We start from the raw sequence: 23,872 nt of genomic DNA, 5'->3' as shown, positions 1-23,872 counted from the left end.
CTCTTATTATGTCCCATTTGCTTCTATTCAAAACAAAAGAAGTCAATATTGTTGCATTTTAAAATGTGATTTAAAATTTGCTATGTTCTAAAGGGACAAAATCTATTTACTTTAAAATATGAGCTGCTATTCAAAATGTCATGTAAAAATACCTCTGATGTTAAAGTACTAATTAGAATTTTTTTGTTCAAATGCGAGTTGTCAGTTCCTGTTAATTTGGACAAAGCACACAGTAATAAAATAGTAAAACCACTATATCATTACCACAATTATATTATTTTTGGTATCTACAATGAAGTACAGAAAGAATATTACTGTGTGCTGAACAAGGGGGAAAAAGGGGAGGGGGGTTGAGGAGGGAACCTGGGAGAAATAACATAATTAGTATATTTAAGTTAGCATTCTCTTCATTTATTTTATTTGCAAACAAAGTTGGAACCAGGGTGTGTCACTAGTGTTCAAGCAGAAGTATCCATGGCAATCAATGCTAAATTCCGCTTAAAAATCATCAGCATGGTCTATCTTTTAATAAAGCAATTTCTGACCAAAACTCAAATCAGTATAATATGAATTAAGACAAACAAATCTACACAACAGCCTAAAAGTAACATGTAAAATAATCACACGATTAAGTTGGTTTAACAAATGCTATTTCCTTGTTTAAAATTATAGATCTTATTTCAATATACTGGATGTTTTCAGATTGTCTTGGTATATTTGAACAAAAGTTTGCAGATTCTTTTATCTCAGCACATACTCTATTTGCCTGTTTGTTTTTGACTTGCCACAGCACCATCATATGAGAGTCAATGGCAATATTTATTCTGCTCTTGCAAACCTCTATGCTTCATTCCAAACTTCAGTTTACCTTGGGTTGTATACCATGGATGCCCACAGCAACATTTACTGGTTATGATGAACAGTGTTTGTATTTCCCCAAAGCAATCCCAAAATGCTGAACATTTTCCATCAGACTCCTTAGCAACTCAAAATCATAAGGTTCCTCAAATCTCCCTCTTCAGATTTTCCCTTTCCCAAGGGAGCAATCACTGAGAAAAGCAACTATAGTTCTATTAAGGTATAGAAACTTGCTTCTCCCCAGGGATGTGCTTCTCTAGCAGTGGGAATCAGCTTGCATTACTTTGTAGCAGTAGGCTCTGCATGCTTAGTTCTTTAGTATAGAAAGTCACTTCATCAGTTCAATTCTTTGTTTCCTCTTTTTTTCCCTCCAAAGTAACTCTAAACTACTTTAAAACACCTTCATTACAGAAATGATTCAACCACCACGGCTGCAAACTGTGGAAATGTAAAAGCTGTTAAAAATGTATTAAATGTTGTCCATGCCACAAGGGTACTAGTGTAAAATGACCTTAAGTTTAAAGGCTCCCTATGAAGGCAGAACAGTAATCTGCTCTGCTTCTCCTAATGAATAACAAATGGGCCTTCACAATTCATTTACTTCAGTACAAGCTGCCATTACAAGTCATTTTGTTTTTTTAAAACTTTGCAGTAATGTATCATCTTGCCTGACTGTATGTCATTTTTAGAAGGTCACCAAAGGTATGTAACTCTACTTCTTTCTTTTTTTTCCTCTAAGATATGACAAACTTTGACAAAGTGCTGACCAGCCTGTTCTGATATACTGTATCATACATCTTGAACTCATACAAAAATACTTCCTGTTTTGTAAAGGAAGTTGGGAAAATACTATGTTCTTCAACATGACTTTGTGTTATTAAATGAATAACTAAAATATGACAAATGAAGGACTAAAATTAAGACTTTTAGTTTTCTATTTATTTATTTATTGTTGATATTTGTTGTACCCTAAAATTTAATTTCAAACTGCATGTTCAAAAGTCAATTAAAAGACCACTCCTATTTATCATTATTTTACAGGTATTTGGAAACACGTATTACGTTGCTGTGGACAATTAGCCTTTTATCCAATTTTACTTGATAGTTTAACTCTCCCACCCTAAGGTTTTAATTATCCCCTCTGCCCGCGTGCTTAGCCCTCAATTCATGCAGCTGGAAATCTGCCTCGGTGATGTTATAACCTTGTTAATGTAACAAAAGAGGAGTTTACTTAAAACTGTACTGACTATGGACTTAAGCCAAATTTACTTGAAAGAGGAAAGAGACTGTCAAAAATCCTATAGTAAACACAGAAAAGCAGTTCTTTCATAACCTTCACCTTAATTCATATAGACAAGCAATTTACATGTAAGTGGATTCATATGGCCTGCAAGGGGCCTCTTCTCTTGAGCTGGACTATTCTTTGTACCCTGCCCCCACATTAAAAAGAAAAAAGAAACAGCTCACTTTACTGAAATGGCAGAGGATCTGCAATCTTTTTAATCACAATAAAACATAATTAAGATAAACATTTCTAAAGCTACTCAGCATCAGTAAAGACAGCATGAATTTCACAAAGCCATTTTCAACTTCAGCTGGTCCTCTGTCAAATACATATTTTAAATTCAATAGAAGTTTTTATGTGAAGAGTGTAAAGTTGCACTTCTAATGAGGTAATAGTTACATTAGCCTTAAGTGGAAGTTGCTCATCAAATATTGATATCCCCCATTCATTTAGTTGCCAAATTACAGTAGGGATTTCCTAACTTCATCTGTTAATTAGATTCATTTTAGGGTATATTCTAACAAAGGCTTACATTAAACCAAACAAAACATTATTATATGAAAGTGTTGAAGGGAGATCTTGCTAAGAGAGCAAAAAATATAAACCATATTTCTTAATAGAACTGTGAAAATACTGTAGGCATTTTTCAATCTGATTGGATCCCTAGCTTTTTATTTTTTGAGGGGGGAAGGGAATCAGATGTGTTGGGGGTCGGGGGAGAAGAGACTGGACTGATTTCCCAAAAAAAGCAGAAAAGAATTCGTGTTTTTGTTTCAGCAGTTTTATTTCAGCTGTGTTCTGTAACAAAATCCATCCTAAAGAGAAAAAACTGAATAGCAATCAAGTTTCTTTTATGCACACTGAAAGTTTAAATATTTTTGAATAGGTAAAAAGTTTTTCTTTACACTCACAAATGTTAGAGTATTTTCTGCTCTGTTAAGAGGGTATTCGTTTGCTGGATGTCAAATGAAGATCTATGACCGTGCACAGGGTTCTATCTTTTGGATGCTATTGTAATTCATGTCTACTTTTATGCTACTGAATCACACAGCATTTCCAACACCTACTCTGCTCTAAACTCCACAGACATGCACATAGTTCATTCCCCATTTGCAGACAGACCACACAGAAGACTAAAAGAGAAGATCGCAGACTACCCACTTCTTGGGATAGCCATAAAAGACCAGAATCAGGCTATTCAGTTTCTAAAAATATTTGTAATTGAAAAATACTTTATAAAACATGGTAATACTCCAAAATGTTAGATCATCAAAATTTTACATAAATTGGAGCTATTTTTAGTGACTGCTGGGAGGCTTTTGAGTCCTCCACTCAGGGCTCAGAGAATTTATTATTATTATTATTATTGATTTCTAGTATGGTAACAGGTAGGAGTCTAAGTCATGGACCAGGACCACACTGTGCTAGCAAGCAGCAGAAGGGACTAGCTGCCCCACCACATACTTAGAGTTTCAGACAGGATCGTACTTGGGGAAGCTAGCTCTTCCTAGCTACAGTTCAATTTTTAGCACACTACCTCACTCAGAGCTAGCACGGGTATGTCTCCTCAAGATAGAATTTACGCATTCCAACTCTAGTGTAGACATACGTAGAGTATGGCTTCATTTTGTTTCCTCCAATTCCTCCCACCCTCCAGGCCCTACACTATAAGCATTACCCCTTGACCTAAAGAGAGCAAGACATAACTACTACCAGAGCATTCAATGATACTCATGGATTATCAAGTGAGATCACTGTAGATTGATGTGGTAACGTTCCTCTACTTATGGTTGAGTGCCTTTTCTCTGAAGCATTCCCAATTTGGTAGATGTGAAAAACTAAGTTTGTGGACCGCTTACACTGATGTAAATTCAGAGTAACTTCACCGAAACCATGGGATTATTCTGGATCTATACCTATGTAATACAGTATAAATTTGGCCCCATATCTCAAATCAGGTCCCACTTTATTTTTGTACTGTCATAAGACTCCCAAGCAGGCTAAGGTCCTTACTCTGTGAACACTTAAGCACATGTATAATTTTATTCAAGGATCAGGGATTAAATTATACACACACACACACCTTTGTAAAACATTGCATCAACAGGCATACATTTTACAAAAAGAAAAAATGTCTGTCAAATGGGAATATATTGATAAGCAAGGATTTTTTTCATTTTAAGCTAAATGTTTCAAATCTTTACTATATATTGTGAATGTGAATTCTTTGAGGAAAATATAAAATAGTAAGAGAAAAATACCTTATATCAAATTACTTGTAAATTAAAGTGTAATAATAAAATAATAGTAAAATATTACTTTTGTATAGGACTTTAATAAACATAATGTCAACACTCCCACGAGGTAGGAAATAGTATTACTTCAGTTTTACAGTTAGGAAATTGAGACACACAAGTTAAGGCCTAAATTTTCAGAGGCACCCCCTAATTATAAATACTGCAATTTCTGGTTGGTTAAACTGAAACACACAGGACTTAAATTTTAGTGATGTGTACCAACAAGCCTAATTGGATCCAGTAAAAGGAAGGACGCTTAGCACCATGAAAAATCATGCCTCAAGGTGATAACTCCAAATTAGTGGACATGTGTGAAAATGTAGGGCTAAGTGACTTGCCAAAGGTCCCACTGGATGTCTATGGTAAGGCCAGGAATAGAAGCAAAGTTTCCTGACCCTCAGTCTTAGATTTGTTACATACACAGCTTGGTGGCAGAAACACAAGGGAGCAAGGTTTAGAAGTGTCTTTTTCAGGTCTTTTCTTCTTAGGCCAGTAGAAGTCAGAGTCAGGCAAGGCAGGACCAGAGTTACAGTTGGACCCATAGATATAGAAGAGATTTATGTTCTCTCAAACTACCCAGTTGCTAGTGAGCACCTGGTTAGGTGTGTTTCTCCAAAGTGTTCAAGGCAACAGAGTGAAACTGAGTAAAATCTAATGCCTGGCCTGTTGCTAGTCTGGAGAAGCACAATTAAGCCTAAAATGACACAGGTAAATTATTTATGAAACAGACAGTGAGTTAGGTATTGCAAGTATTAAGACTAGCTTTGGTTCTATGATCCACAAGGAAGGGGTGGGGGTGAAATATTTTTAGCTTTCACATTACACAGCACCTACCTAAACTACCTCTTAGGGGCTTACATGTATTTCCTACACATAAAAGCTGCCCATGGGGCGTTGAAGAACAAGGGGATAACAGATGATAAACTTCATGATTGCCGCCACTTGACTAATCCACAAAGATTAGTCACCTGTCCTCTTGACTGGAAGATGAGCACTGTATAGTTAGTCACTGAAAGAAAATGAAGTTAATTGAAAGGAGCATACTCGAGGAGTTCAGGGATAAAAACAGTAAGTCCTAGAAATTAGAAGGACATGGGTATTAGGCTGATCTTCAGGAGCTTGTGTGGACTGGTTTTGATCAGGGTCAAGTGCAACAAGGATAAATGCGTGCATATTTGAGGTGGGGGATTCTAATCACAAAGTCTTTTTAGATTTTTAATTTAGGCCAATGAGTCATAGTTGCCCTTACTAGCTACGCATTTACAAAACCAAAACTTGGTGTACACTGAGAATAAAATATTTATTCTAATAAAGGAAGAGTGTCTTTCACCTTCTTGTTAACTTGAAATACTTCTAAAAGAACAGTAGTAAATATTAAGATGCAGCATAATAAAATTGAATATCAATTAAGAAATTTGCATCATGCTAACTCTTATAAATTGCTACAATATTCACCAGCAAAGGTCCAAAATACAACAGCTTTCAACAGTGATTCTGCATGGTTCTGGAACATTACTAATATCATATTTTTAATAAGGGAAAAGTGTATCTGTATAGGAATAGAACATGGTGATATTAAAAATGTGCTCCAACCTGACTGTCACTTTGTAAAACAGTGAGTGTCAAGGTTAGTAATGGCTCATTATGGGTAGCATTTAAATAGATCCATTTAAGTCCCCTTTCTCCTTCCTAGCCTTTCTGATTGGGAGATTTCTTGCCCCTCTCCCTAAAAGAGGAAAAGGTCCTTTTCCTTTGTATTTCTATGTCAGCTGGCTTCTCTTCTAATCAGGATCATATGCCATGTCCATCACAGTGGCACTTGAGCATCATCCAGTAGTGCATTAAAGTGATGTGAGTAGCAATATTACATGCAATCCTTTCCTTTTCTCTCTCTCTTCTCTTCTACACAGGGAGAAAATTGTGTGTGTATTTATTTTATTATTAAGAACAAGATTGAGGAAGTGCACTCTACACTTGAAACAGTAGTAATGAGATTTGTGGTTGTTCTTAGTTTTTGAATTAGTTTGTTCCACAGTCTTGGGATGGCCCCAAAGAAATGCTGGCAGTGTACGGTTGTTGTTTTTTTCTTGCTTTTCCATCTCCACAATTAAAGCAGGATTCTTTGGATGCCCTCTGCTCCCCCAAGACAGCCATCCAGAGCACATGAGGTTGCCCCTTGCTGCTGTCTGGAGGGAGCCCTACAGGTCCTCTTCTCAGATGTCATAGCAAGAAGTGGGGCTGATTCCTGGTTTGGGGTCCCTAAACAAAAATTAGAAGTGACTGGTCAACTAACGTCCTTAAAGCAGCCAGAGATGACCAATGGAGTATTCTCCCTCTGCAGAGAAACTTTCCACTGGCATACGCCTCCAGTGGTAGAAATGGCTATGCCATCTCTTATGCCAGCTGTACATAAATTAGGACTGAGCCCATGCTATCCCTCCTAATTTATGCTGGGCCCAGACAGCTCTGGATCAGGACGCTACAAGCGGGATAACATGGAAAATCAGGGCTTTATTAAAGTAGCGTAAATGCCCTTTAAAGATTAAGCACCACTAACGTCAAGGTGATCCAGTTGGGTTTTTTTGTGGACTTTTAATACTTTAGAGACCTAAATTCAACAAAAATCATAAACAAATAGGATTTGGATGATTTCATCCTAGTTCCTACTACAAACGGCCATCACACAACTCACCCTAATTTGGCAGCAGCTGCTCAAGAATGGTCCAGGAGTAAAAGCAGGGATGTTATCTGTTAAAAATTATGTGCCTTAGCACAGTTGTGTGGGAGTAGTTTTCATAATGGCTACATATGCAACTTAAAGTTCACACCTCACACCACTATTTTGGATTACAAACCATACTAGAACCAAGTATTTTGCCCCCCCCCCCTTTTTTTTTAAGGCTGATGATCTGTTAAGCAGTTTAAATGAATTCATCTTGAGAAATATACAGAAATATTCTAGGTATGCTACTTTCTGTACTTACACTGTTTCCATGTTATTTTCTAATATGCTAAGGAAAGGAAATGCAAGTATTAAGGTAGATAAAAACAGATGATTGACAGATCTCATCTGACTTGTCAAGAATATTATTCAAATCTTTCCCTACCATGCACACCATTTTAGACATTATGTAACATCATGTTATAAGCTGCATTTATTTGAAAGAAATGTCTCATATAAAATTTTACAATATATAGTACAATACATATTTCTAATGGTTTTTTTTTACTTCTGTTTACACAATACTAATTCATAAGCAATCAATTTAGTTTATATGACATGAACCCGTTAGCTTTTTTGGTTCTCCAACTTCAAAAATTCAAGTTTTCACTAAGTCCAAAACCATACTGCTAGCGAGGCCATCATCTTTTAATTCCTATTGTTAAAGTGTCATGTCCTACATCTCAAATATGCAGGATTTTTGTTGGAAGAAGTGAAAGACTGACCCATCCTATTTTGAAGGCCTAAAATACAGACACATCTCTTTGAATCATAACCAATTTGTTGGCTGAGGTTAGCAATATTGGAGCCTGCAGTTGATCAGTGCTGCCCTAGGTGTCACTGAGGCCTACGGGAATTACACTAAGAGGGTTTCAGCAGACAAGGGTGTAATTCTGTCAGTTTACCACAAAAAAAAGAAAGTCCGTAAAAACAGAAGCTTAGCTTTTCTTTCAATTTCCCACTCCCCCATTGCCGTCTTTGGAACCACTTGTTCTTCTGACTATGGTATCAAAAATGAATGCCCTCACATTCTCTCAATGGCTACAGTTCAGTCCAAATATCATCCTATTTCATCATTTTGACCATTCCTATTTCCTGAGTTAATAAAACTATAAGAAAGCATATTTTAGATTATATTAAAAACCAAGGCACAGTTTGACTGAGATCAGTCCTGGAGGAGTACAGCTTTCTTCCTGTGGAATTATTTTTTTGATAAAATTCTTGTATTTTTATTATTTTCAGATTTTAAAACTAAGATTATGCAATGGAAACTTTAAAAAAAGTTATTACAGTTTTCAATATAAAACATTTTTATTTTCATTTACAAAGTAAAACTAAGCCAAACTCCAAAATCACTTAACTTTAGATTAAATTAAAACATTTCCAAACAAAATTAAGTACTACTTCTAAACCTCAGTATCCCTTGATATGATCCAGATCCACATTTTCATCATTTAGATCTGTAAGTCCATCTTCTTTTTATGAGGACAACTTTTTAACAATATATACCAATACATAATTAGTGTATAATACAAGTTATTTTTGTATAGTGTTATTCATACTAAAGGATTATGAAACACTGAGCATGCAGATAGCCTGCACTAAAGAGGCACTTTAATTTGTCTTAGAATAGATATTTTGCCAAATTCTCAGCAAAATTTTGATATTTGGTCTTGGCTGAATCATTTTTCAAATATCTAGTCAAAGCTCAATAGTTAGCAGGCAGCACTTGTCCCCCACCTACTGTACTGGCTGCATAAAAACCTTGCCTGTTTCTCCTTCCTTCTGGCTATTTAAAATATTAACCACAACTACTCAGGGAAAACAGGAGTGATTTTTAGGTAGGGTGCCCAGACATCAAGTATGAAAAATCGGGATAGAGGGTGGGGGGTAATAGGCACCTATATAAAACAAAGCCCCAAATATCAGGACTGTCCCTATAAAATCGGGTCATCTGGTCACCCTGTTTTTAGGCAACTCTGGTCCTTTCCAATTCTGCACCGCCACCCACAGTACTAGCCACTTACTGTCATACCTTTCCTGGAGTCAGCTAATTTAACACCCTCTCCATTGCCTTCCTGCCTCTATATCCCTAACCGCCATTCCTTCTCACTGTTGTTCCTCTTCAACAGCCTCCCCCAGTAACTAAACCCTGCTCCCACTCAGGAATGAATCTGGGAACCTTGGAATACTGGAAATCTGAGGTGTACCATGGACTAATCTGCCAAATTAAAACCCACTCAAATAATGCAAGTTTGCAAATTCAGCACAAAAGCCCCTGGGTTTGCATGTCACTCATGGGAGACTATAAGAAATAGAACAGTGAGACACTGGAAGAAACACAGGGGAAAAGGGGATTAAAGAACAAGCAGAGTGATAAACCCAAAGAGGATGAAAATGCATAAAACAGGCTCTCCTTTGGGTATAAGACTGTTTTAAAAACTTAATTATTCTTGAAAATATAATGGTTTAAAATGATAAGAGAAGGGTTTACAGACTACAGTACCTTGTAAACTTAAAAGAGTAGTTTATACAGTTCTTAAAACCTAAAACTTTGTGAGTTTTGCCAATCCTCTAAGTATTCTAGTCCCTAGGGAGGGCACTTGTCTCAATCCTCACTCTTGCGATCTGTACTTTAAAACTATCATTTTGCTACTTGTATCCTCATGCAGACTCTCTTATTCCCTGTAGGCCAACAGCACAAGCAAAAGGGCATTCAGAGTTACGGTCTTTAACCTCTCCAGTGTGCATTAGTTGACTTCATGTAACAGGTTCTTGAAAAGAGATTTGAAAAGTCATCAGGTTATTAACTAGGTGCAGTCAGCCTGTTCCAGCCCATGGTGGTAGTGTGGGAGAGAGCTTTACTGTCCACTATGGAGAGAAAACAAATATTTTAGGAACCTAGAAAACATGATTAAAAAATAAAGGTCAAAGAGACAAAGGGAATGTCTTGGGAGGTCCTGGAAGAGTCGGAGGGAGATTTTATATTGGAGTCGGTATCAAAAAAGCCCTGTGAAGATTTCTGAGGTTGGGGGTGATTTGTTCCCATTTCAGAATAAACATAAGACAAGCTGCCACGTGATGGAAAAATTGTAGTTTTTAATGTTTGGACACAGTGAAGCTATGAAGAAAGGAATTACATGGCAGGTTTTTGTTTTGTTTTCCACTTTTACTGACAAGGAAATAGAGAAGGAACAAATGGGTAATATTCCATACATAAAAACTAGAGAGATGATCACAGGAGTGTGGAAAAATAAAGATGGGGATGATAAAAGCAAAAGCAGCAGCTGCATCCCCTTCCCTACCAGGTTCTGCAGAAGACACCACACTTGTCTGTTTCAGTGTGCAAGGTTTGGGTGGTATGTGGCTGGGCACATTCAGAGCTGGGGGTTTGCCACTTCATGCAGCAGCATCACCCCTAAACCCGTAACAATTCTTTGTGGAATTTCCAAAAGAGATAATCACTTAAGCATGAAACCTCTTAGTTTTCAAGATCTACATCTCTTTCTCCCCTAAACTGACTGAGGTAGGGTATAAGAATGTCTGGAGAACCAATGGCAACATGATCTCTAACAATAATATGCTGCAAGGAGATAGGAACTCAGAAAATAACACACAGGGGTAGCCCTTCCATACATATTCCCTTCCTGCCTTGCAGATGCCTCAGAAATACACCCAAATCACTGGTCTGTCTCACAATTGGAGGGCCATGCCCATGGTGGAAAAGAAAACCCTTTGGCTGGAAGGGATGGTACCTCAGGAACTTTGCAAGTTAAAACTTGCTGTTTCCCAAGTTACATACCCTGTGCAAGGAAGATGATGATGTAAAACAAGATAAGTTTAATCTAGTTACAACTACAGCCCTGTAACACAGCATCTTACAATGTAAAAATGATGAGCAATACAGTACAGAAAAAAAAAAAATCTCTTTCCAGCACCTGTTTGAAGGGGATCTTTCCCCTAGAATCCAAGCTTGTATATTTCATATTTAGAGAGCTGACATTTGGCAACTCCCCCAATTATGAATTGTCCAGATTCAGCAGCTGTTACCATACTTTTTCTAATTGGCTGGGTATGGCTGGTTGAATTCCATGTAGATCAAAAGGATTAGAATGTATCCTTTGTAATTGCACACTGTGTGCAGTTGAACCACTGTCATTTGGTTTATTGTGTGACGGCCATATCATTAGTGAAAAAAGCACGGCAGCCATTCCCTAGTGAAAAGGAAAACTGTGTTTTTGAACTGTACACTCCTAGCACTTCCTAAGTGCAAGGGCTGCTATTCTGCTCAGCTGCTGCAAAGGGAACACAAGACATGACAGAGGCTCCTTGCACTTTCTCTTCCCTGGAAATACTCAGGCAAAGACCGGACACAGTACTGCCCCTTTTTTCATATTCTGAAGATTGCCTGAACTGGTCTAATGACATTCCAATGCCAGGTGCTGACACGTTATGAAAACAAATTATAACTATAACCTACAGAACAAATGAAAGGAGGAGATGGTACACTTTCTTCCTTGTGGGAATGAATAACCAAATGTCACAGATTTTATCAAATAAAGCCATGGAGAAACCATAGTATTTCACCCTAAAAGCACTATTACTGGGTTCTCATCTAAACAGACATGTGGTGATAGTCATGTGTCTTTAAATGACTGAAGCAGTTTGCCCAGTAAACAGTTCACTCAAATTATTCTCACAGAGAGAAGCATTTTATTGCCCTGTTCCCCTTGAGTGTTTTTCTTTTTTAAACATCTCTTCATTTTGGTCAAGCAAACTTCTGTTCCAGAGAACAAAGCCTTCATTTGGATTCCTCTAATCTTTATGGTGTTTGCAAGGTGGTGTCAGAAAAGTTAGTCAAAGCATGCTGAGCTACAGGTCTGTAGGGGCAAAAAGCTGTCACAGGAGACTTTCCACCCACCTTAGAAGGAGACCACATTACCATTCTAACTACTTCCTATGGAAGTCACAGTTGTATCAACATCCTGCTGTTTTGTTTGTATTTAACTTGGGATATGACTCTCTATACTCTCAGCATGAATCCTACAATTAAATGGAAACAGTCCACAGGTTACAAAAAACAGCCTACTATTCCACTTTTCAAAAGGTATATTTTTAGAGAGAATCAATTTGTTGCCTATTTACTGATCATTATAGTAAATATAATTATAGCTCAAACAAAATAATGTAAAATGTTAAATTAGTTTAATGAAAACACTTTTTCTCCACAACTATACATTAGCAAAGTATCTAATGCATATTCAAATCAACAGCTGGCTGCTTAAATAATTTATATCATAGGGAAACTATTAGAACTATCTTTCCCAATATGTAGCTTGACATTCATAGTGCTTTGTGTTAGGACTGAGCAAACGATTTAGAGAAAATTGTTCATATGCATCCTATTTTCAGAACAGTAGACTAGAAAAATCTGATCCTGGTATTTTTGAGTAGATTTGGAGTTTATCCAAACAGTATAGGGAATCACATAATATCATACATCCAGTCCTATTTATTCTACAATTATCCTCAAGGCACTGCTTGTTAGAACAACAGTCTTGAAACTAATTCAGTGATATGTCAATATTTTTACAGGAACATCCACAAACATCTTCCAGGTACCAGGTGCAGAGAGAGATTCAGGTAAGAGACTGTATTATCCACTTACTTGTTTTCCTCCTTGAACAAGAACAGTGTTGCAAACTATAACAAATGAAGGAGGCAGCATCACTTCACAAACAGATGTACATTAACAAGACATCATTAGCTTAAATTTTGGTAGTTTTAAAAAGTAAGGTAAAAGTACTTTCAGGGACTAGGCCTACCCCTAAATCACGCTGCTAATCTTTTCTATTTTGTTCATGTGCTTTTCTCTCTGCTATTGCTGCATGAATGACCCACACAAACAACAGGGGAAACTAAGTAACTTGCTGACTACACACAATGACTTAACCACCAAAGATAAGGAAAGACAGAGAACTTCACAGTACTGAGAGTCCTTCCCCAATACACTCCCCCAAAGAGGTCCCAATGAGTATATGCTGCCTCCTTCCCTCCTATATCTTCGCCATCAACAAAGCCCTAGAAACACTTCCTTCCCCCACCAAATTACCCAAATGAGACTGTCCCACTGAGCTCCACCTGGACCCATCCAAGGTCTCCCCCACCAAAAAACAAAACCAACAAAAACCCTTTCAAGGCAGGCAGGGAGAGAGCTGATCAACTTTAGAGACCAGCCTCCTGCCTGAGACTGGCCTCTAGTGGCAATTGCAGCTGCCTCTTCCTTGCTTTGCAGATCAGCTCAATCATTGATTGGCGGGGAGAAAAGTGTTCAGCTCTGCTGCAATATGCAGCAGCCTCAGATTTTCTCTCTCCTGCTCTGCTGCTTCATTCTCTCTTCTGCCCTCTCCCTTCCTTTCCTTTCAGGTGGGGCTAAAAGTTTGGTGGGAAATAAACCATGGAGCGTATTCCCCTTTTCCCCCTAAAATTGCAAACATAAGAATACACAGCTGCTGCCAAAAGCACAAAGAAAACATACTGAAAAACAGAGACAAGTAATGTTTTATTTCCTATTCTCTTTCAGTTATAATAACCACAAGTGTTCCTGTAACAATGGAAGTGATTTTTAAGTTGGTGATATCAACCACTCATTGGAGAATCTTATGAAAAAAATGAACGGATTTTGTGGATAGCACATCACAGTGTTCTGCTTGTGCTATTCAACGTGGGGGAGGATCGTTTCGTTAGGGACCCCAAAGTATCCTCTCTTTATGAACAAGCCATCGACTTGGTACAATCTGGCCCATTCTAAAGGGCGAAACAGTTCTTCACAAATATGTTTTTCCTAAGTATCAGGATTAAGTCATCTCCGGCTGGACTGCTGGACTGGCTGGACTAGAGGGTACCTACCTCTACACTTCAGCTGGGAGCTGCTTCTCAGTGCAGGGAAACAGACATGCAGGAGCTCTGCTCAACTAGCATGCTAAAAAATAGTAGTGCAGTCAGGACAGCAGAAGTGGCATCTTGGGTGAATCGCCTGGGTAATCCCACCCAGATTCCCCAGGTACATACTCAGCCAGCCCAACCCATCGCCCCTGACATCATGGTTAAACTGCCATTTTTAGCACGATAGCTCAAACGGAGCTAGTGTGTGTCTGTCTACTTGCGCTGGGAAGCACACTCCCAGCTGCAGTGTAGACATACCCATTGTGATGGTATGAACTATCAGAGACAAGGAAATTACCCAACTTTCCTTTCAAATTGCTGGCAGGAATTGTGTTTCGGGTTTACTAAGAGTCCCCTCCAATACATCACTAAACTGATCAGATGCTTAAAAGAAAAATTCACTGCATAATATTAACGTCTCAAAAACTATGGCTGCACTGATCTTCAAGTCAGAACAGTGATGTGCAGTTTCTGTATAATGTGTGGAACTGATCCTGTGAACACTTATTACCAAGTGTAGTGCTTACCACCCTCATCTTCACTGACTTGATTAGAACTGCAGAGGAGTCAGTTTTTGAGATCCTAGTTTTAATCACTGCATTCTGCAAGAAGTCAATTCGTGGATTTTTTTTTAAAGGAAAAATTTCAGTCAGTTTAGGTGTTAAGGAATTTTGTTAATGTTTAATGGTTGCGGTTTGGATATTTTATATATAGAATAAAAAATGGAACTAACAGGATGTGTGCTAATTATCACTCTGCCATCTTTGTGTGATATATCCATTCCCCCACTCTTCGTCTATCTTCGTCTTAAGACTGTGAACTCTTCAGAGCAAGAATAGGATCTTCCTCAGTGTAAGATAATACTGACACTTTTAGGAAGATAATAGCGACCCTATCCACACATTGAAACCCACTCCACATGAGAAAAGTATATTGGTTTCCTGTGCAGAGATAGCACAGCAGTTTTCATACATTGCATGTGTGAACTACATGTGATTCCATATAAGTCCAATATAGAAAATAAGAGCAATTTGCAATTAAGTGAAATATCTTTTTGTTCGATGTGGGCCTTACAAAAGCCTTTGGCAGCAACCTCCGTCTGGGACTGAATGGAAGCACTGCTTCTGGGGAAATTATGCTGCCATGCAAAAGGGAAGCTAGGCCATTGTGAGTGCCCTGTGATCTGAAAAAGCTCCTCACAAATATGGGGTCATCTGAAAGATTGAAAGGATAGACCTGCTGCCCACACCACATAGAAGAAACGCCTCCTTCCCCACATTCTTAAGTTTTAAGATAATGGAGTGGCTGATATGTGACTTGATTAATAAAGAATTAAAGGAAGGTAATGTAATTAATGCCAATCAACAAGGGTTTATGGAAAATACAGCCTGTCAAACGAACTTAATTTTTTCTCATGTGATTACAAGTTTGGTTGATAAGGGTAACAGAGTGCATGTAATACATTTAGATTTCTGCAAGGCACGTGACTTGGTACTGCATGACTGTTTAAAAAACTAGGAAGATATAAAATTTACATGTCACACATTAAATGGATTAAAATTTGGCAAACTGATAGGTCTCAAAGTGTAATAATAAAAGGCAAATCATCACAGAACATGTGTGTTTTTAGTGGAGTCCCCCAGGGATCAGTTTTTGGTCCTATACTATTTAACATTTTATTAATGACCTGGAAGAAAATATTAAATCATCACTGATAAAGTTTGCAGATGACAGAAAAATTGGGGGTGTGCTAAATAATGAAGATGATGGGTCACTGATACAGAGACATCTGGATCAGTTCATAAGCAGGGTGCAAGCAAACACGGTGTATTTTTATATGGATAAATGTAAATGTATACATCTAGGAATAAAGAATGCAGACCATAGTTACATGATGAGGGACTCTATCCTGGGAAGCAGTGACTTTGAAAAAGATTTGGGATCATGGTGGATAATCAGTTAAACATGAGCTCCCAATGAGACGCTGTGGTCAAAAGAGCTAATGTGTTTCTTGAATGCACAAACAGGGGGATCTTGAATAGGAGTAGAGAAATTATTTTACTTCTATATTTGGCACTGATGAGACTGCTATTGGAACGATGTGCTCAGTTTTGGAGTACACAAGAAGATGTTAATAAATTAGAGAGGGTTCAGAGAAGAGCACAACAATAATTAAAAGATTAGAAAACATGCCTTATAGTGATAGACTTGAGATGCTCAATCTATTTAGCTAACACAGAGAAGGTTAAGGTGTGAATTGATTACAGACTATAAGTACCTACCTGGGGAATAATTATTTAATAATGGGCTTTTCAATCTAGGAGAGAAAGGTATAATGTGATCCAATGACTGGAAGTTGAAGTTAGACAAATTCAGAATGGAAATAAAGTGTCAATTTTTAAGTGAGAGTAATTAACCATTGGAACAACACACTAACCGTCATAGTGGATTCTCCATCACTGACAATTTTTAAATCAAGATTGGATGTTTTCTAAAACATTTGTTCTAGGAATTATTTTGGGGAAGTTCTACGGCCTGTGTCATACAGGAGGTCAGATTCGATAATCACAATGATCCCTTCTGGCCTTGAAATCATGAAGATGAAAGAAACTTTTCAAGGTAAGCGTTGTTGAGTTTCCACAAGATTTTTAGTTTTCCACTCATTAGGTATAAGGAAAGGATTCAGCCCTAGTATGTATTTTTAAATTGCAGGGTCCAATTTCAAGACAACTGAAACATTTTAAGAGACAGTAAATAATTTCTGAAATCTATATTAAGTTATTGACATTATGCAAAACAGAAACTTTTGAAAAAATAGTATATTTTACATAATAATTAGCTCAGTGATTTTATTATGTTTAGAAGGCACCAGTTATAAACCGCGCAGAAAGCATTAGGACAAATAGGCAAAATGATGGATTTGAACATATGGTATATTTTAACAAGTATGCATTACTCCCATTAATGCCAGTATGAATTATGTGTGCACATCGAGAAAATAATATGCACCATAACACAAATATTTTCTCTAGAAATTATATCACTCTTTATTGTCAATAACATGCGACTCTTGCTCCAAACTTTAATGTTGTGGAAGTCTTAAAAAAATAAATCTCATCTTTTCACATGTTAACATCAAGCAAAGAATATAAGGAGATGTTTATCTCATTCCAGTGAACTCTCTCTTCTTTGAAGGGCACTTGTCTAATGAGTGGTGCTCTCTCTCAGAGCCCAGATCAAAAAGCCCAACTAGATAATGCACTAGATTAAGTTGCTACCTGGTTTTATTCTAAACTTCTTTAAATAACGTAGTGTACATGGAGACTTGTAATGACAACTGGAGAATTTGTCTAAACCTGACAACTGATTATACCCAGCGAATTAAGATGGATCTTGGCAATGTCAGCCAGATGGGTTTAGAGCGGAGAGCTATGTTTGAATCTTTAACGTAATGTAAGCGTAGGAAATCACCATGGAAGTTCTTAAATACACAATTCACGCCTATCTGACTATAAGCCAGCAGTCACAAATTGTATCTACTCTGCATTAAATAATAAAATGGTAAATATCAGCTATGGAGCTACAGCCTGGTCTGCTAATTAAATTAATATATTATCAGAGAAAAAGCAGATGAATAAGCACTATGCTAGTGTATCACTACTATGTAGAACTGTCAGTATTCTGTCATCAGCCGTATGGATCTAATTTGATTCACGGTTTGGTTATTAGAACATAATGTATATTAATAATAATAATTAAATGTGTCATAAATATAAAGGGAAGGGTAAACCCCTTTGAAATCCCTCCTGGCCAGGGGAAAGCTCCTCTCACCTGTAAAGGGTTAAGAAGCTAAAGGTAACCTCGCTGGCACCTGACCAAAATGACCAATGAGGAGACAAGATACTTTCAAAAGCTGGGAGGAGGGAGAGGAACAAAGGGTCTGTGTCTGTCTGTAGTCCTCGTCTTGGCCAGGGACAGAACAGGAATGGAGTCTTAGAACTTTTAGTAAGTAATCTAGCTAGGTATGTGTTAGATTATGATTTCTTTAAATGGCTGAGAAAAGCATTGTGCTGAACAGAATAACTATTTCTGTCTGTGTATCTTTTTTGTAACTTAAGGTTTTGCCTAGAGGGGTTCTCTATGTTTTTGAATCTAATTACCCTGGAAGATATCTACCATCCTGATTTTACAGGGGGGATTCCTTCATTTCTATTTACTTCTATTTTTATTAAAAGTCTTCTTGTAAGAAACTGAATGCTTTTTCATTGTTCTCAGATCCAAGGGTTTGGGTCTGTGGTCACCTATGCAAATTGGTGAGGCTTTTTATCCAACATTTCCCAGGAAAGGGGGGGTGCAAGTGTTGGGAGGATTGTTCATTGTTCTTAAGATCCAAGGGTCTGGGTCTGTAGTCACCTAGGCAAATTGGTGAGGCTTTTTACCAAACCTTGTCCAGGAAGTGGGGTGCAAGGTTTTGGGAAGTATTTTGGGGGGAAGGACGCGTCCAAACAGCTCTTCCCCAGTAACCAGTATTAGTTTGGTGGTGGTAGCGGCCAGTCCAAGGACAACGGGTGGAATATTTTGTACCTTGGGGAAGTTTTGACCTAAGCTGGTAAAGATAAGCTTAGGAGGTTTTTCATGCAGGTCCCCACATCTGTACCCTAGAGTTCAGAGTGGGGGAGGAACCTTGACAAAATGCCATGCAGTTTTGAAATGCTCTTTCATTATGTACTTCTTTCAGTAAGCAAGTATATAGAATCAAACTCCTTTGACACGTATTTGTGAATTATTCTTATTGAACTATTTAGTAAGTATATTATACAATGTACTGCAGATTTTATTAAATCAAACTACTCCCTTAATATATATATTAAGATGTAAATTCATATTATAAATTATACATCTTATATGTTCTGAAACAACATTTAGCATTAATATAGCTCTTTTCATCCATAGAACTCAAAGCATGATTTATTACATATTTTTTTTATGTTTTCTAAACTTTTTATTAAGGCAAAGTTGCAATTTTTTTTTAAGTAGCTTTAATGCAGTAATAAGATTGTGGTAACAAGCACTTAAAAAGTAACAACATTAAGAAGTTGAAGTGCAGGTCTCCACTAAAAAGGGCCTTTGGAAAAATGGCGCTATGAAGTTCCACATTAATGTGTACCTCATTGCTTTCAATGTCATATCAGCTCTATTTTCTATCTCCTGGCTCTGCAAAATCATCCTGGATTCCATAGTCATAATAAATTCTTTCCATATTACACATCACCACAAGTGATAGAGGTTATGCTGACCAAGGCACAGATACACCCGTGCAGCCCGACTGTGTTAAAATTATATCATCAGATAATCCCATTCAAATGTAAAGATTTTCCCAAACATTAACTCAGCCTTATATCACATCTCACATAGCAGTATTTTATGGTATGCTGTAAAACAATAATACATTAACATCTGTTTTATTTACCAAGGAAAGTAGGCCCAATCCTGTTCCTCCCTAAATCATTAGCAAAATTCACATTGACTGCAATAGGACTGGATCCCTGTGGTAGGCTCCAGGGAGATCCCACATGTCTAGAGAGAAGAGACTTCACAAAAGGCACAGGTTTAAACTCCAAATCTCTCTCTGGAGTTTTTAAAAATAGATGGAGTTACAAATGTTTAAAACTGGAGTAATAGTGAATCTGGGACTTTCACTTAATCACACTGGCCTGCAAGTGGCCAAACTGCAAGAGAAGATGACAGTTAGCAGACCTTCTGCTGCCTATGAGTAGAGCCCTACCAAATTCACGGTCAGTCCATTTTGGTCAATTTCACAGTCATAGGATTTTAAAAATTGTAAATTTCATAATTTCAGCTATTTAAATCTGAAATTTCACACTGTTGTAACTATAGGGGTCCTGACCGGAAAAGGAGTTTTGAGGGGATCGCAAGGTTACTGTGTGTGTGCGGGGGGGTTGTGGTATTGCTTCCCTGACTTCTGCACAGCTGCTGGCAGCGGTTCTGTCTTCAGAGCTGGGCAGCTGAAGAGTGATGGCTGCTGGCCAGAAGCCCAGTTCTGAAGGCAGAGACACTGCCAGCAGCACTGCAGAAGTATGGATGGCATGGTATGGAATTGCCAATCTTACTTCTGCACTGTTGCCTGGAGAGCTGGGCCTTCAGTCAGCAGCTGCCACACTCTGGCTGCCCAGCTCTGAAAGCAGCAGCACAGAAGTAAAGATGGCATGGTAACGTATAGCCACCGTTACTTCTGCACTGCTGCTGGCCGGGCACTGCCTTCAGAACTGGGCGCCTGGCCACCAGCCACCGCCCTCTGGCCTCCCAGCTCTGAAGGCAGTGCAGAAGTAAGGGTGGCAATACTGTGACCCCCCCTGCAACTCTCTTTTGGGTCAGGACCCCCAGTTTGAGAAACGCTGGTCTCCCCCGTGTTATCTGTATAGTATAGGGTAAAAGCACACAAGAGACCAGATTTCACGGTCTGTGATGTGTTTTCACGGCCGTGAATTTGGTAGGTATCCTTTATTTATGTACAACAAGTAAGTTTGCTTGGTTTAGGTGTTTTGTTTTGTTCTGTTTGCTTGGTTTAGGTGTTTTGTTAGTTGTCCTGGTTCATATTTTAGAGATAAACGTTGATTTTAAAAAACTGTATGTTAAGGGTCGAACAAAGGGTCGAACATACATGCATTCACAAGTCTAGAAAAATTATAAACCAAGAAATTAAAAGGCAACAATGTAAAAAATAATTAAGCTGGCTGTTAAAAGTAATTATCAAAAGCTAAAGAACAAACAACAATGACAACTATGTAAATGAAGTAAAAACAGTATCCTATCCATCACAAATACTTATTTCCTTAATTAGGTATGTGTGTTACAAGATATTGTCATCACAGCATTAGTGGCTGTGAGAGCTACTAATTGTCTGCTCCTATATCCAATCCCAGTCTTTGACACCTTTCTATTTCTGGGCTAGGACAACTGAGGTCTTCTATCCTCTATTAGGTGCTTTATCCATAAAGGTAGGTAATCCATTTCTGTCCAAAGTGAATTAAAGCTCTACATAGGCTTTAAAAGCTAAGAATCTCAATCAAAAGATGCACTCCAAATATGTGTCTCCAATACCCATGAGTGTCTGTACAGCCACCCAAGCATCCCACAGAAACAGCCAGAACTTCCCTTACAATCTTTATTAATGTTACCCAACAATTGATAGTTGTGGTCAGTCATACCAAATATGCATCCTTTCCATTAAGGCGGGACCTTATCACTTATTTAATGCAATTGACTACAGCAAACAAAATTATACAGTCAAGACAGATGATCATTTGAAGTTGTATTGGCACTAAGCCTCTGATTCAATTGCAGCTGAATCAGCAGCTAACAACTATCTATATGAAAGAAAGCTATAAGAAAACAGCAAAGTAAATAAAAACTGCTTATGACTGCATCTGGTTCCCTATTTGCTCACTAAACAGTAGTATCATCAATAATGAACCATGTACATTTCCACTTTTTAATGTAGACCAGAGTGAAAACACCCATTGACTTCATTGGGGATATGATTGCACCCAGATATTTATAACCAACCTACATATTATTTGATATCCCTCTTTCAGTTTGACATATGCAGAATTATACCATATGTACCATATACCAGCTTTTTTCAGGATTCTTACTGAAAGATGTGACCGCATCCTAGTTTTAACATAACTCAGTGGACAAATTTGCTTTGTGCCACAGGTGAACCCTTTCCACATCAGAATAAGGCAGAACATTATGGAAATTTAAAACACTGATAATGAATGGAGACCGATTCGTATTAAAATATTTCAGAAGCTTTCAACTTAAGTTAAACTGTGCTGATACTGTATTAGTATCTAACACTACAAGGCAAATGGAAGTTATAACAAAACACTTTTTCAAGAATTCTACCTGTGCGTGTTGTTGACTTCCCAATAAATACTACCTTCATAATCCAAGGATATTTTATTGTATTTCTTCATTTTAAAGGGAACCTAACTCACACACATTTCTTAAGAGGTCCTCAGTTTCAGACTGTTTAAATATGAATACAGAACATATAGAGCAGGGGAAAAAATGGAAATTGCAATGCATCTAGTATCAAGAGGAGTAAATGTACTTACTTCATTTCTAATATTTCTTCAAGCTGTTTTCTCCGCTCTATTCTGAGGTTAGCCAGATGTGCTTCTTTCTCAGCCAGAGACTGCTGTGTTGAGGCAAGACGGGCTTTGGTAGCATCCAATTCTTGTCTGGTCTTTTCCAGTGCATTCATCAGTTCTTCTAACTAAAAAGCATAGATTGTTTAAGTTCCATATTCTTCATAGCAAATAATATTTTATAAACACAGAAAAATCATAGTAGGGATGAATATAAGTGGAAGCATTGTTCAAATCCATTCCCACTTTTTACTGGTTAAAAAAAAATCAGTTCTTAAACATCAGGAAATGATCAAGTTTCCAAAAATCCATCTAGTCACCAATAACATTTATACAAACCATTGAACTAATGTACATTACCAAGAGCCCTTCAACCTGTGCCATTGCCATAAATACTTCCTACACCACTTAGTCTATGGAATTCATTATGGACCTGTGGTAGTAACTCTATAGTTCAGGCTCTAATAGCACTTCCATTATAAACTGATCTTGACACCACACAAAACTTTCACCAAAAACCGCTCCTTTCAGACTTACGTTTTATGTGATAACTGGTGAGACTCTCTGATGAGTGTATGGAGCATGTGGAACAGGGGAAGAGCTAAAGTTCTGACATTTGAACATCTATTTTTTAATTCATGGAATATATTCTCAACCTCAGCTCCGTTTTAGCAATTTTTTGGGAGATTTCCCAATAAATACGAAATGCATTCATGGGGAATTGATTAAAAAAAACAACCCTACTTTAAAAAATAGCAATTTAGAAAAAAGTGTAGGCTGTGTTATAAAAGTGACATAATATTATTTAAAGAACAAAACTCAACCTCTGCAGAAAGGAAAATATATATTACACTTGCCTGGCAGCAGCAGGACTGTCTTGTGGGTGGATCATTACATTTACAGAACTGTTAAGTTTATATGACAGGGTAGAAGGTCACTACATGGTTACTGCTAAAAAGCACATTAACTCCAGCATGGCGTCCCCTTACCCTTGGCACAGAAACTCAGCAAGTTAATGAATGAGATAAGACTGAAGACTGCAGGCCAATCAGACTTGATGTCATCCACAGGTCCAAATTTTGCTCGTGTGTGAGCAGAGAATTAGGCTTCCAGTACATAAGTGCAATGGTCCTAAATTGGGGTTTTCACTTTGAGTTTTTTTGTCAGAGTGAAACCATTTTGTATTTGTTATATGTACCTCCTACAAACACATGACGAATAAAACACTTGAAAAGTAAGATTGGTCACTACAGATATTTTGTTGCTCTTTTCTTTCTTTCTTTCTTTCTTTCTTTCTGCCTACTTGTAATCTGCTAAAAATATAGTAGCCACTGTAGTAACTGCCACATCACTAAATACAGACTGTGGTATACTTTGGGGTATAATGTGAAGTTTTATACTTTTTGAAGAGTTTTGTGGAACAATAGGTGGCAGATTTCCCCAAGATCCTGCAATTATGATATTTAGAGAAATTGTGACACACTTTCTGTTTTGTTTTCTTACTCACCCACTCCCCTCTCCAAAAAATTAAAATGATATAAATTAACCAACAGCGGAGGAAAATATGTGATGCATTACATGAGACTAG

General features: G+C 37.6%; 1 protein-coding gene across 19 annotated transcripts in view; it reads right to left on the bottom strand.

Moving 5' to 3' along the window:
• Window positions 1-23,872, bottom strand: part of ERC2 (ELKS/RAB6-interacting/CAST family member 2) — an 840,901-nt gene that overhangs the window by 317,835 nt on the left and 499,194 nt on the right. For all 19 annotated transcript variants that reach the window (XR_012669214.1, XR_012669216.1, XR_012669218.1 and 16 more), the window contains one exon: window positions 22,252-22,412. Coding sequence is in view for 1 of the 19 variants with exons in the window: in XM_075130329.1 (XP_074986430.1) it covers window positions 22,252-22,412 (161 nt within the window). In the remaining 18 variants the exon portion in view is untranslated. The remainder of the gene's footprint in view (window positions 1-22,251; window positions 22,413-23,872) is intronic.

This window comes from Caretta caretta, chromosome 7, assembly GCF_965140235.1.
Source record: "Caretta caretta isolate rCarCar2 chromosome 7, rCarCar1.hap1, whole genome shotgun sequence".
Lineage (NCBI taxonomy): Eukaryota > Metazoa > Chordata > Testudines > Cheloniidae > Caretta > Caretta caretta.
Note: the sequence above shows the minus strand (reverse complement) of the source record. Positions and strands in the feature narration are given on the sequence as shown.